Source organism: Sphaerodactylus townsendi, linkage group LG06, assembly GCF_021028975.2.
Source record: "Sphaerodactylus townsendi isolate TG3544 linkage group LG06, MPM_Stown_v2.3, whole genome shotgun sequence".
NCBI lineage: Eukaryota > Metazoa > Chordata > Lepidosauria > Squamata > Sphaerodactylidae > Sphaerodactylus > Sphaerodactylus townsendi.
In genome coordinates this window covers 117,327,230-117,340,126 of record NC_059430.1, presented here as the reverse complement: position 1 = coordinate 117,340,126, position 12,897 = coordinate 117,327,230, and the positions used below count along the sequence as shown (strand labels likewise).

Below are 12,897 nucleotides of genomic sequence, written 5' to 3'. Positions count from 1 at the left end.
TATTTGGGATTGGAAAACACCTGGCTTATGGATCATTAACAGCAGTGGTGTACCAGTCCTAAATGGCGTCTGGGGGCATGACCGCCTCCCCACGCTACCCCCTGCCTTGCTCCCCGCGCCCCCTCCCGTGCCCCCTTACAGGAGCCAGTGGGAGGCAGGGCTCAGGGGGGCGGCTTGGGCGCATGCCATTTTGTCATGTGGGGGGGATGCCTGGCACTTCCCCATGTGACAAAACAGTGTGCTCCCAGGGACATGGGATACCCCATATCCCCATTAGCGGTACACCACTGATTAAAGCAACCATCCGGGAAGTTATCTTTGATGGTCCTAATTTACAACAGAGGAAGATACGTAGTTCTTATAAAAAAAAAAAATTACACCTGAATTTCAGTGCCTTGGTCAGGATTGGCCAGGATTTCAATTTTAACAGAAACATTATACAGCTATCCCTTTCACATTGTGATTTTTCCCATCACAATTTCAGTATATTGTGGGTCGGCATAGGAATAAATGGGAATTTGGGGGGGCCTTCGTGGAAGATGATGCACAAAGGCTGGCGGGCGGCACAAAAAACGTTAGAAACTCAGCAATGCATAAAATATACCGGTATGTATAGTATTGTATAATATCAGCATATTTTATCTTTCAGTCCCATACATTTCTTTTTTGAAGTTAAAATTTTTAAAAAGAAAAAAAAACAACAGACTTCTCCTCTGGTACAAAGGAAGGGCCAAATTTTTTTACACCGATTTACAGATGGTGGCAGACACCGCGCTCCTAACCTCCACGATGTGGAAGGGATAACTGTATAGTGGGTATGGCAAAGATTTAAACTTCACAGCCGAAACTTTGCATGTGGTTTCATTTGATTCAAAGGCATTTTTTTTGCCATTTGTAAATGTACCTGGTGATAGAAATGATGCTTCTGATTGTGTGACATACCCTTGTACGCAAGTGCAATTTTATTAAAAAGGGTTTACATACTAAGCCGTGGTGGTGAACCTTTGGCGCTCCAGATGTTATGGACTACAATTCCCATCAGCCCCTGCCAGTATGGCCAATTGGGGAATTGGGGGCTGATGGGAATTGTAGTCCATAACATCTGGAGTGCCAAAGGTTCGCCACCACAGCACTAGGGGAAGGTACATGCATACGTAACCAAAGATTATTGTTTTGTGATGCATGGCTTTTAATATTTGTTATTTGGTTAAAGATTTTAGATGATAGCTGTAGCTTATTTTTGTAATTGACAGGGATTATACATAGGTTGTGGTGGGTTTTCCGGGCTGTGTGGCCGTGGTCTGGTGGATCTTGTTCCTAACGTTTTGCCTGCATCTGTGGCTGGCATCTTCAGAGACGTATCACAGAGGGAAGTCTGTTACACACTGTGTCCAATGAGAAGAAAAAGTTTAGTGGGGTATATATTGTCCATGTCCCAAGTGTTTGGGTGGAAAGCCTTCGACAATACCTTATACATAGGGTTTTCCCCCTCTTTTTCCCCACCTTTTTGGCCACCTTGTCTGTTCTGAGTTGGAAATTTCTCCCCTCTTGTATTTTTCCTTACATCTGTGAAGTCATAATTTTGGCACGTCCTGTTTCTGTCACATGACTCTGATGTCACACTCTGACGTCACACTGTCTGGTTTTTTGAAGGTCACTGGGTCCTAGATCTAGAAAGCCGGAAGACCGCTGCTCTAACAGAGGGAGCGAATTTTAAATCAACCAATAAATATTTTTAAAAACTCAACAGGAAAATTAGTCCCAGTCCATAGGCTACCATGTCTTTCAGGAACTCAGCCTGATTTGTAAGGCTCCAGGTGTCTAAATCACTGTAGCTGCAAGAGTAATTAGAACATTAAATATGCACGCGTATACAACAAACCTCTGCCGTAATAGATAACGTTGGCATTTGATTCCCCAGTGGTTTACGCAGGTGTTTGCTAGCAGGCTACTATTATTAGTGGAGCGACTCTCCGTGCCCATGAGACTATTAAGGAGCAATCGCAGGATCACGAGGATGTTAATATATCAATGGGGATGGCTGCGCGGATTTTGCTTCCTAATCGCAGTCAGGTGTAGCTCAACAAGTTGCCTCCTACCTGGATGAATTCCGGAAGAGCCATTTCGTTCCCCCAAACTGCCCCACCCTGCCCTGAAAACTTGGGACAGACCGCTGCGCTTAGGGTTGCATAAGAACCAAAGAGTCTTTTGACGGCCTGGCCCCCTTTTCTCCCCAGATGTGACGCTGACGTCGTGGAACGGCGACAACAAGTGCCATCAAAGCCGCGTCATGTCCTACACCATCCCCATCAGCAACCCACTGGGACCCAAGGCTGCCACCGTGGTGGAGACCCAGGTGTGTGGGCGTGTGAAAAGGCCTTTTCAGAGAAGATACCTGGGAGGGCACGTGTTTCAGAAAGCTGTCTTGGCCATGGCTTGAGGGATAGTTTTGGACGTGGCTTTAAAAAGGCACAGGCAAAATATAATGGGTTAAGGGGTGTGAAAAAAGCTGTATTGGGGAGAAGTTCCTACAGAACTCGCCCCCCCCCGAAAGCTTCTAACCTGTTTTATTTTGCTGGACCAGGTGAAATGAAAATCACTAAATTAGCAACATTTTCCCTTTAACCTGGGTTTCAGACACTTCCTGCTTACCTGTGTGAACTTCAGTTCAATTCAATAAGCCTTTATTGGCCTATACACGATAGTATAAAAATACAGTTCCAGTTAAAAAGTGAATAGTAAAAAAACTTTGCCACTATGAGGCAACAATGAAAATCCTGACAATTTAAAAGCATAACTACTTTATCTGATTCAGTATAATCAATCATAGGGTCTATAGCTTGGGACAGCAGGCTGGATCGGAGTTCTTGGTATAATACGCAGTTCAGGAGAATGTGTGGGATGGAATCCAGCTGTCCTATGCTACAGGTACAGAACCTCTTATCGCTTGGAAGACCTTTAAGTCTTCCTCTATGTAGCGGAGATGGCATGATGTTAAATCTAGCCAGCATATAGGCTCTCCTGTGTATGGGATTTGTGAGCGCTGTAATATAATAGGCTGGGTATCCCTGCGTGAAAGGAATTGACATATTTGTTGGTGAACAAGATTTATTTGCCAAGCTCTGCAGTTGTTGATAGTCCATTGCTAACAGCCTCTCTTTAATGAGGGCAAAAGTTTCCCCTGGCAGGGGAGACACCATGATCACCTGTGTGAACTATGGCAATCAGGAAGTGTTCTGTTCCCCCCCCCCCCCCAACTTTCTGGCCACCATTATGGTGGATTCTGCAGGCAGCTGCCATTAGAGTGGATTCTCTAGGTGGCTGCCATTTTGTGCCAATATATTTGGGGGGAGGGAGATTCTCGGATGGGGGGGATTCTTGGGTCCACGTTTTGCAGGGCTCCCAGCGATCCTGGATGGCCCCTGTGCCCTCATGCGAACAGCAAGACAAGCAACACAGTGTGTTGCCTGTACAGAAGGGACCATGGACAGATTCAGGAAGGTGGCTGGTGACCAAAGGGAGCCTCCACATCCAGAGGCAGCAAACCTCTGTATACCAGTGCTGGTAGGAAATGTCAGGGGAAGGCCTTGGAAAGATTGCTGGAGTAAGTAGACTTCTGATCTGATCCCACAGGGCTTCTCATTTTCTTATGTTCCTGAGGACAGTTGGTTGAGCCAAATTATCCTTTCCCGTTATTTTGTAACCATTAGAATCACTGCTGGGAGTCCTGATCATGGGTCTCTTTCTGTCGCTTGGCCTTGAAAGGTGTAGAACAGGGGTGTCCAACTCTGGCGCTTCAGATGTTCATATGACCATGGACTACAATTCCCGCTGATGGGAATCGTAGTCCATGAACATCTGAAGCACCAGAGTTGGACACCCTGGTGTAGAAGAAGCAGCGTTGGTTTATGGGGGGTGGATATGGCATTGCCTAGCAGCATGTGACAATCAGTCAATCAATAATTTATTGAGGTCACGGAGCAACAGAATAACATATGTCAGCAGAGGGGTTTTAAGAATATGGATTGGCAGCTCGGTAGATGGACATACAGTCTCCCGTTAAGAGGCATAAAAAACAAACAAATCGGTGACAATAAGTCAACCCTATCCCTCAGTAGACTCTGCCAGCATCACTGAATCTGGCAATTCCACCCCAGGTTTCCGATTCCAGGTTTGCAAAAAGAAAGGAGTTACAGCAGCATGTGTCAATGATTGAGGGGCGCACGCATGCACAGAACTCATGCCTCTCTTTTTATTCTTATCCTCCTCCTCCTATCCAATGCTTCATCTTCCTCCATGGTCAGACGCTGTTCCGGGCCAGTTCCAAAAATGGGAGTTGCGTGGTTGACTCTGAAGTGGTCACCCATGGTATCCCCTACCAGGACTACTTCTACACGGTGCATCGGTACTGCATCACTGCAGTGGCCAAGAGCAAGGCCCGACTCAGGTATGCCCCTGCTCCCTTCCACTTCTCACCTTGGGACCTCTCTGTGCTGTTTACGGACAAGCTTCCCCTTTCCTCTTGGGATGTAATCCTGCAGTTAAATTTCTTTGCAGCCAAAGCAACCAGGGAACCCAGTTTCCCTTCAAAGACAGCTTATTGTGAGGTGAACATTTCTGAGTTTCCTGAAGTACACCTTTGTCCAGAGGTGGGATCCAGCAGGTTTTCACCAGTTCCCGAGAGTGGGTTACTAATTATTTGTGTGTGCCGAGAGGGGGTTACTAATTGGGTCCACTTTTCCATCTCCATGCCCTCACCTCCCCGAGAGGCATACTGCCTTTGAACGTGAAGGTTCCACATAGCAATTGCGACTAATCATGTAACTCCCTGAACTGGGTTAATCCCTTCCAGGTACTGCAATTCATTGATTCTCAGCCTTTCGTACCTTTTATCTCACTAGTCTCTATCAAAGAACCTGTGTGTTTCACCATTGCTGTGTTCAGATTTGTGAGTTGGGGCATTTTCTATAATGTGATGATGATTTAGAAATGACCTGGTGCAAAAAAAATTTGGGGGGGTCGTGGTGGGGTGGCTGCCCATGGGGGGCATCCAACTCAGGTTTTGCCCAGGGCTCAGGTTTGCCTAGGTACGCCTCTGCCCCCTTTGCTGAGGGGGGGCTGGTGAGGGAACCTGTTACTAACATTTTGGGATCCCACCACTGCCTCTGTCCCTTTGGTGTTCGTCAGCCTGCGGATGCCACTGGAGTCAGACAGACTGCAGAGTGTCTCTGTCCTGAATGCTGACCTTTATTGATGTGGTATAGAGGGTGTAGTGTCAAATTGAGAGACCCAAGTTCAAATCTCTAGGCTGTCACAGAAGGTTGCTGAGGGACCTTGGACTAGGCACACCCACTTATCTTAACCGACCACAAAGGTTGTTGTGAAGATGTAATGGGTGAGAAGAAATTGATGCAAGCCACTCCGAGTCTTCCTTGAGGAGAAAACTGGGGGATAAATGAATTAAATAAATGCACTTTCCCCCCTGTAATTTATCTTGGGCTAGGATTGCTGTTCTGTTTTGCTAACCAGAGCATCCTGGGCAATGGAAGTCTACTGCCACCTGCCGACTATTGAAGGAAGTGCATTTCATTGCTCTTTTTTTTCACTGTTGTCTCAGCTGATTTCCGTTGATCCGCTGGGGTTTTCAAGGCAAGAGACGTTCAGAGGTAGTTTGCCATCGCCTGCCTCTGCATTGCGACCCAGGACTCTGCTGGCGGTCTCTACTGCTGCTCATTTTGGATTAAGGACCAAACTAGTTAACCAAGAAGGTTGGTCAGCCTTCTTGGCTACCTGGTATTTCTGGGTCGAAGTCTTATTACTCCCCCTTCCTGTTTTGGTTTAGCTAAGGGCCAAAGTGTACATCTGGTTTTTAAATAGAGTTGGGTTTCCTGGACCCTGCTCAGGTTTCCCACAGTCAAACAGCAGCTTTGGGAATGCATAAATCAGAACTCATTGGGGTTTGAAATGCTGCCATAGGGGAGGAAGGGCTCCTCCCCCCCAGTTGTTTTTTCCATGCTGAAACTACACCTGGAGGGTTATTTCCCCATTTTGGGGGAGTATTCTGTGCAGGTAGAATAACAGAGTAAGGAAATAAACAGAGGTGGGATCCAGCAGGTTCTCACCAGTTCCCGAGAGTGGGTTACTAATTATTTGTGTGTGCCGAGAGGGTCTGCTTTTGTGTGTGTGCCGAGAGGGTCTACTAATTGGGTCTGCTTTTCCATTAGAAATTCCATTAGGTCCAAAAATCATAAAGTCCTGTTGTTTCCTGTGTGGCTGATTAGCGAAGGTAGAAAACGGGATAATTCTCTCTATTGGGCTGTTTTAAAAACATGTTTTAGAAATATGGTAAAGTTCCTTGTTTAAGGAAAGTATCCTTCTTTTGATTTCTAGAAACAAAATTAAGTATTTGAAAGTATTAAGTATTTGACAGGCAGTCAATTGGAGGAGAAGTAGTTGTTTCTGTTGGCAATAGATGATAGGACTTGCTATAATGAGTTTAAATTATGGACAGAAAGATACCAGCTGGAAATTAGGAACTTTTTTTTACAGTAAGAGTTTTTTACAGTAACAGAGAAATTATTAATGCCCCGCCCCTCGAATGCCCAGCCCCACTGGCGCTACACCACTGTTTGAATCCCAGCACCATAGGAACCTGTTACTAAAATTTTTGGATCCCTCCACTGGAAATAAATCCTTCTCGCTTCTGCTTCCACATGGTAAAACAGTTGGAGTGGGGCAAGGTAGAAGTCCTTTCTTTCCTCCCAGTGGCATTCTGATAGTTTTACCAGCTCCAGGTTGGGAAATAGCTGGAAATTCAGGGGCGGAGCCTGAGGAAGGCAGGGTTTTGGAAGGGGAGGAACTTCAATGGGGTACAATGCCATAGACTCCATCTTCCGAAGTGGCTGTTTTCTCCAGGTGAGCTGATCTCTGTTACCTGGAGCCAGAGAGCTCCAGCCACCATGCAGAGGTTAGAAGACCTACGTTCTAAGCCCAGATGGGCTTTCCTTTTTTCTTTATTTTTTTTAAATGCTTCAGGGGAAAAGATTATACAGCTACCTTGGCCTTGTACCACTTTACTCTGCATTGATCAGACCTCACCTAGAGTACTGTGTTCAGTTATGGGCACGTTAATTCAATAAGGATATTGGATATTGACAAGCTGGAACATGTCCAGAGGAGGGCAACCAAAATGGTAAAAGGTCTGGAATCCATGCCCTACGAAGAGAGACTTAAGGGAGCTGGGACTGTTTAGTCTAGAGAAGCAAAGGTTAAGGAGGGGATAGCTATGTTTTAAATATTTGAAGGGATGCCATGTCGAAGAGGGAGCAAGCTTGTTTTCTACTGCCTCAGAGATTAGGACACTTGGTGATGGATTCAAGGTGCAGGAAAAGAGATTCCACCCAAACATTAGGAAGAACTTTCTGACTGTCAGGACTATTCAACAGTGGAATTCACTGCCTTGGAAAGTGGTGGAATCTCCTTCTTGGGAGGTTTTAAAACAGAGGCTGGGTGAACATCTGTCAGGAGTGATTGTGTGTTCCTGCATTGCAGGGGGTTGGGCTTGATGGCCCTTGTGGTCTCTTCCAACTCGATGACTCTGCGATCCTTTATTTTTTTGCCATCCAGTCACAGTTGACTTACTGCAACCCCACAGGCTTTTAAAGGCATGAAACGTTCAGAGGTGGTTTGCCATTGCCGGCCTCCGCGTCACGCCTCTGGTATTCCTTGGAAGTTTCACATCCAAATACTGAGCAAGGTCAACCCCGGTTAGCTTCTGAGATCTGACTAGCCTGGGCTATCTAAGTCAGAGGTGCTTTGGCCCTAAAATTCTCATGAAAACCTGTGATGAAGTGAATAATTATTTATTCACTCAGTTATATTCTTGTTTTTTATTCAGTCAGTGGGATTTAAAGTCGTTTGTGTCATTAACCCCAGTTAACAGCTCATTTCTCAAAATACAGTGCAAATAGTAAGAAGCGAGCAAGCTGTCGATCCTCATCATAATAATTACCCTTTGCTTTTAAGCTACTCCCCACCAAAAAAAACCCCCAAAACCTTTGGAAAAGCTTTTTTTTTTTAACAGAGCCTCTAAAATTCCTCAAGGTCTGGCCTTTTCTTACATCCTCCAGAGGCCTTTCTTGAGAGTCAGCATGGTGTACTGTAGTGGATAATGTTGGGATAAGTGCTCCTGGTAGTTGGAGATTATCCCTATTCATAGTTAGCAGAGCGGCACGGGTGGCTAGAACACAGCAGAAGCCTTCCCTCGTGTGCGTGCGTGTGATGGATCCCAATGTGCGGCAAGCTTACACAAAAGAAAGTCGGAGTCGGTTGTAGTTTCTAATCTAATAAAAAGAGTATTTATTAGTGAACTCCATTCTGGATAGAAAGGTAGGTAGATAGAGTCACTATGCTATCCTAATCTAGCTGGATGGGGATGGATGCGCGGAGCATCCATCCTCTCTCTAGGCATGGTAGGAATAAGAAAGGAGAAGGGGTCGAGGAAGAAGCCGGAAGGAAGGAAGTCCCTGAGAGTATCAGTCTAACATCAAAGGGATAGAACCAGCATGATAGAGTAAAGGTGTCAAATCCCTAGGTCCCTATCTAGCCACTAGCTCTCTAGTAAAACCCCCTCTGTAGGTTGAGGCAGGAAACAGCGTAACAGTGTAAAGTCCTTCACGTCCAACAGATAAGAGTGGTGGATTCTAATCTGGAGAGCCGCGTTTGATTCCCCACTCCTCCGCATGACTTTTATCTGATGAACCAGCTTTGTTTCCTCACATTCCCGCTGTGTGACCTTGGGCCAGGGACAGTTCTCTCAGAACTCTCTCAGCCCCACCTACCTCACAAGGTGTCTGTTGTGGAGAGAGGAAGGGAAAGGAGTTTGTAAGCCGCCTTGAGTTTCTTTACAGGAAAGGCGGAGTGTAAATCCAAACTCCTCCTCTTTCTCTTCTTTTCCTTCCTCCATAAAATAGGACAGGCCTCCAGGAATGCCAGAGCAGAAAGCATTCTTGGTACCCAGCATGGAGGAACTCTTAATATTCCATAGGCTGACAATCAGAGCTCAGCTGCGAGCAAAGAAGGTCAAGAAAACACTCTTGTGTCAATTCCGCACTTGGGTTATCGACCTAAGTTTGAGCTGCGTTCAACCTAAATGCTCCGCACAACCACTGGGATCGACATGGTTTTGTACCAGCTTCGCCCCGTGTAACGGTCAAATTTCCAACTCCAGTTGGAAACTTACTTTTTCAGGGAACCACGCTCGAACTCAGCTCGATTCCAGTAAAGTGCGGAATCTCTGGTGCCAGGACTCCCCCATTCAGCCAATCACAGCTGAGTGTTTCGGGCATGCGTGCAGCTGGCCAATCAAAAAATGCCACCTTCGTCCCTCCATTCCTGTGGCAGTTTTTTTTATAACGTGTGTGGGGATAGACGGGACATAGCCGTAGAACAGTAGCCAATCGGATCGGAGCGGCGAAGAGGCACAGGATGATTCCGCCCTCCGAGCTGGGATCAAGCTGGTTGCAGTGGGGAACAACAATGGTTTCGACCTAGGTTAGTGCCCTTCTCAGGGAACTGAGTCGAACCTATTTTACTCATGTGCGGAATCGCCCTTGGGGTTCCAAGACAACCAGAGTGAAGCCTGATATCCCCTCCATGCTTTGGAGAAGTTGAGGGCCACAGCTCAATGCCATTAACCTGCTTCATTTACATGCAGAAGGTCTCTGATTCATTCCCAGAAAGCAACGTTGGCGTAGGCCTTCCTCTTCCGGGGACCCCAGGCAGCTGAAAAGACTGAGACAGTCCAGGGCAGGGGTGTCCAACTCTGGCGCTTCAGATGTTCGTGGGCTACAATTCCCATCAGCCAATTGGCCATGCCAGCAGGGGCTGATGGGAATTGTAGTCCATGAACATCTGAAGCGCCAGAGTTAGACACACCCGGTCCAGGTGTTTGACTCAGTATACACAGCTTTTCAAACTTTCATGGGTCTTTTCTGGGTTCCCACCACCCCTCAAGGGAACTCAGAGCATCTAAGTCAGATCCGACTTTGGCCTCTCTTTCAGAGTCTCTTCTGAAATCCGGTATCGGAAACAGCCTTGGAACCTAGTGAAAGCACTCATTGAAAAAAATGCTTGGAGTGGGGTCGAAGAATACTTCCAGCACTTGGGTAGGTGGAACGGAAAGGCGTGGTGGTCTCAGAGGTCTGCTTGCTGGGGTTTAAACCTGGGCTCTCCCCTATCTCTTGCTGGGTTCCCAGAGTTCATCTCTCCTCCTGCAGTGAAAGGCAGGTTAGTATGGTTGGGAATGAGTTGTAGGATTATGTGCAGGAGGAGATGGGGTGTGCCTGGATGGCTGACGTGGGATAATGGTTAGTGTTGCTGAAGGACCTGAGACAATAGGGTTCAAAACCCTCACTCTACCATGGAAGCTTGTTAGGTGACCATTGCCCATTGGCGTACCGCTAATGGTGACATGGAGTATCCCATGTCCCCGGGCACATGCTGTTTCTCACGTGAGGGGGGGCGCCGGGTATTTGAGCCGCACGCCACTGAGCCCTGCCCCTGGCCTCCCTACAGGCCAGCTCCTGCCGTCCCCAGGGCCTGCCCCTGAGCCATGCCCTCCCTGCTGACTCCTGTAAATGTGGCAGGGGGGCACGGAGAGCTGAGGGGGACTGGAGGCAGGGGGCACAGGGATGGGGCAGGGGGGCACAGGGAGCTGAGAGGGGGGACTGGGAGGCAGGGGGCACAGGGATGGGGCAGGGGGGCATGGGGAGCTGGGCAGGGGAGGTGCGGGGGAAGCGGTAATGCCCCCGGGCGCAATTTACCCCCGGTATGGCATTGCCATTGCCCCGTCTGAGTCTCTCATCAAATCCGCCCTCACAAACATTTGTGAAGATTAAGGAAAGGCAGGAGGAAGGATGTGACGAGGTGCCTCGTGGCGCCAATTGGGGAGAAAAGTGGTATGTAATTAAAAAGTTTTTTGCAAAAAAAGCAAGTGAGCATGTACTGCACACGAGACGGATGGCTGGAAAGAAAGATAACATGGAAATAGTGACCTCCTCCTTGGCTGTTGCAGAGCTGGCCCTGGTCCAAGCCGAGAAGGCCCTGCTAGAAGAGAGCTGCCACGGCAAAGAGCCTCGGGGCCTCTTGTCTGGATTGCGCCGCCGAAAACGCGCTCTGAGCTGGAGGACCCCCCACGTTGAGCCCGCCATCCCCACGTTACCCGACGGCGAGGGGACGTCCCACGGCATTCATCCTTCAGGTCAGCGCCTTCCACTTCTCCTCCTACAGAAATCTGAGCTGGGGTCCCACCGTGTTCCTTCCCCAACTCCTAAGCTGGCTTCCCGGAGACCCGGGGAAAGGTACGCCCGTGGCCACTGACTCGGCGTCCCTTGTCTGTCTTGCAGGCAGCCTTACCTCGAGGCTCTCCGAGCAGCTGTCGGAACAAGGACAGGGCCAGAGCGTCTCCACCGTCATCCTCATCATCAGCCTGGTGTAAGGATGCTGCTGGGTTGGACTGGACGATTGGGGGGGTGAGGGCGGGCAGCATAGAGCCCAATGCAACTTTACAGCAGGGGTGGGGGACCTGGCTGTTGGTGCCTTGGCTCATTGGACCTGGCCTTCCCCACAAGGCAGAATTCTGTCTCCATCAGGCTGGCCTAAATTGGATCCCTGGGCAGAGCAGAGAACAGCGGAGCATGGTTGTATAGACAGGGCTGGTAGGAAAGAGTTGCATCTTTCTGGCTCCCTTTTTCAGTTTTACAATTCCTCCTTCTGCCCCATCAGAGTTGCCGGAGGGCCAAACGATAAATTAAATGGAGTCTCATGCCTTTAACCCAGGAGTCTTCCATCTTTCCAGACCGTGAACCGTCTTTTCCTTTAATGGCCCTAATGGGACTCCATTGAATTGCAAACGTGTGATCAGGAAGTAATATACATCAGTCACGTGGCAGGAAGGGGAGGGGCCATGCCTTTGGTATGAGCTGACCCTCTCTGCCAAATGATCCCATTTCGCCATCATGTTGTCCCTCTGCGCCTGAAAGAGCTGAGAGGCAAACCACTCGTTGTCCTCTGGGCACCCACCCTATTAGCAAATCTCTCCAAACCGCAGATTCAAGTCCTGTAGGACCTTAGAGATGAACAAGATTATTGGGGTATAAAGGGGTATTCAGGATATAAGGTGCTCCCAAACTCGAATTTAGCCCTTCTTCCACAGGCCAACGCAGCTACCCTCTAAAACTAACAAAAGCATGTGCCAAGAGGTGAGCATTATGTGACCCTCCTGAAGGGTCCTGACCCATAGGTTTGGAGAACACGGCCATAAATAGCAAAAGCCTGTTTAATTCTTACTCCTTCCACCCCCCCCCCCCCCCTTTCCCCCCCCCCCCCCCCCCCCCCCCCCCTTACCCCCCCCCCCCCCCCCCCCCCCCCCCCTCCCCCCCCCCCCCCCCCCCCCACCCCCACCCCCACCCCCCCCCCCCCCCCCCCCCCCCCCCCCCCCCCCCCCCCCCCCCCCACCCCCCCCCCCCCCCCCCACACCCCCCCCCCACCCCCCCCCCCCCCCATTCCTTCCCCCCCCCCCCCCCCCCCCCCCCCCCCCCCACCCCCCCCCCCCCCCACCCCCCCCCCCCCCCACCCCCCCCCCCCCCCACCCCCCCCCCCCCCCACCCCCCCCCCCCCCCACCCCCCCCCCCCCCCACCCCCCCCCCCCCCCACCCCCCCCCCCCCCCACCCCCCCCCCCCCCCACCCCCCCCCCCCCCCACCCCCCCCCCCCCCCACCCCCCCCCCCCCCCACCCCCCCCCCCCCCCACCCCCCCCCCCCCCCACCCCCCCCCCCCCCCACCCCCCCCCCCCCCCACCCCCCCCCCCCCCCACCCCCCCCCCCCCCCACCCCCCCC

The 12,897-nt window shown here is 50.0% G+C and overlaps 1 protein-coding gene across 1 annotated transcript in view; it reads left to right on the top strand.

The window, feature by feature from the left end:
* GRAMD1A (GRAM domain containing 1A) overlaps nucleotides 1-11,548 on the top strand; it is a 38,271-nt gene extending 26,723 nt beyond the window's left edge. Inside the window, exons 11-15 of the mRNA XM_048501654.1 lie at nucleotides 2,238-2,356; nucleotides 4,305-4,447; nucleotides 10,063-10,166; nucleotides 11,075-11,260; nucleotides 11,406-11,548. Of these exons, the coding sequence (XP_048357611.1) occupies nucleotides 2,238-2,356; nucleotides 4,305-4,447; nucleotides 10,063-10,166; nucleotides 11,075-11,260; nucleotides 11,406-11,497 (644 nt within the window). The 3' untranslated portion in view covers nucleotides 11,498-11,548. The remainder of the gene's footprint in view (nucleotides 1-2,237; nucleotides 2,357-4,304; nucleotides 4,448-10,062; nucleotides 10,167-11,074; nucleotides 11,261-11,405) is intronic.
* The last annotated feature ends 1,349 nt before the right edge of the window (nucleotides 11,549-12,897 follow it).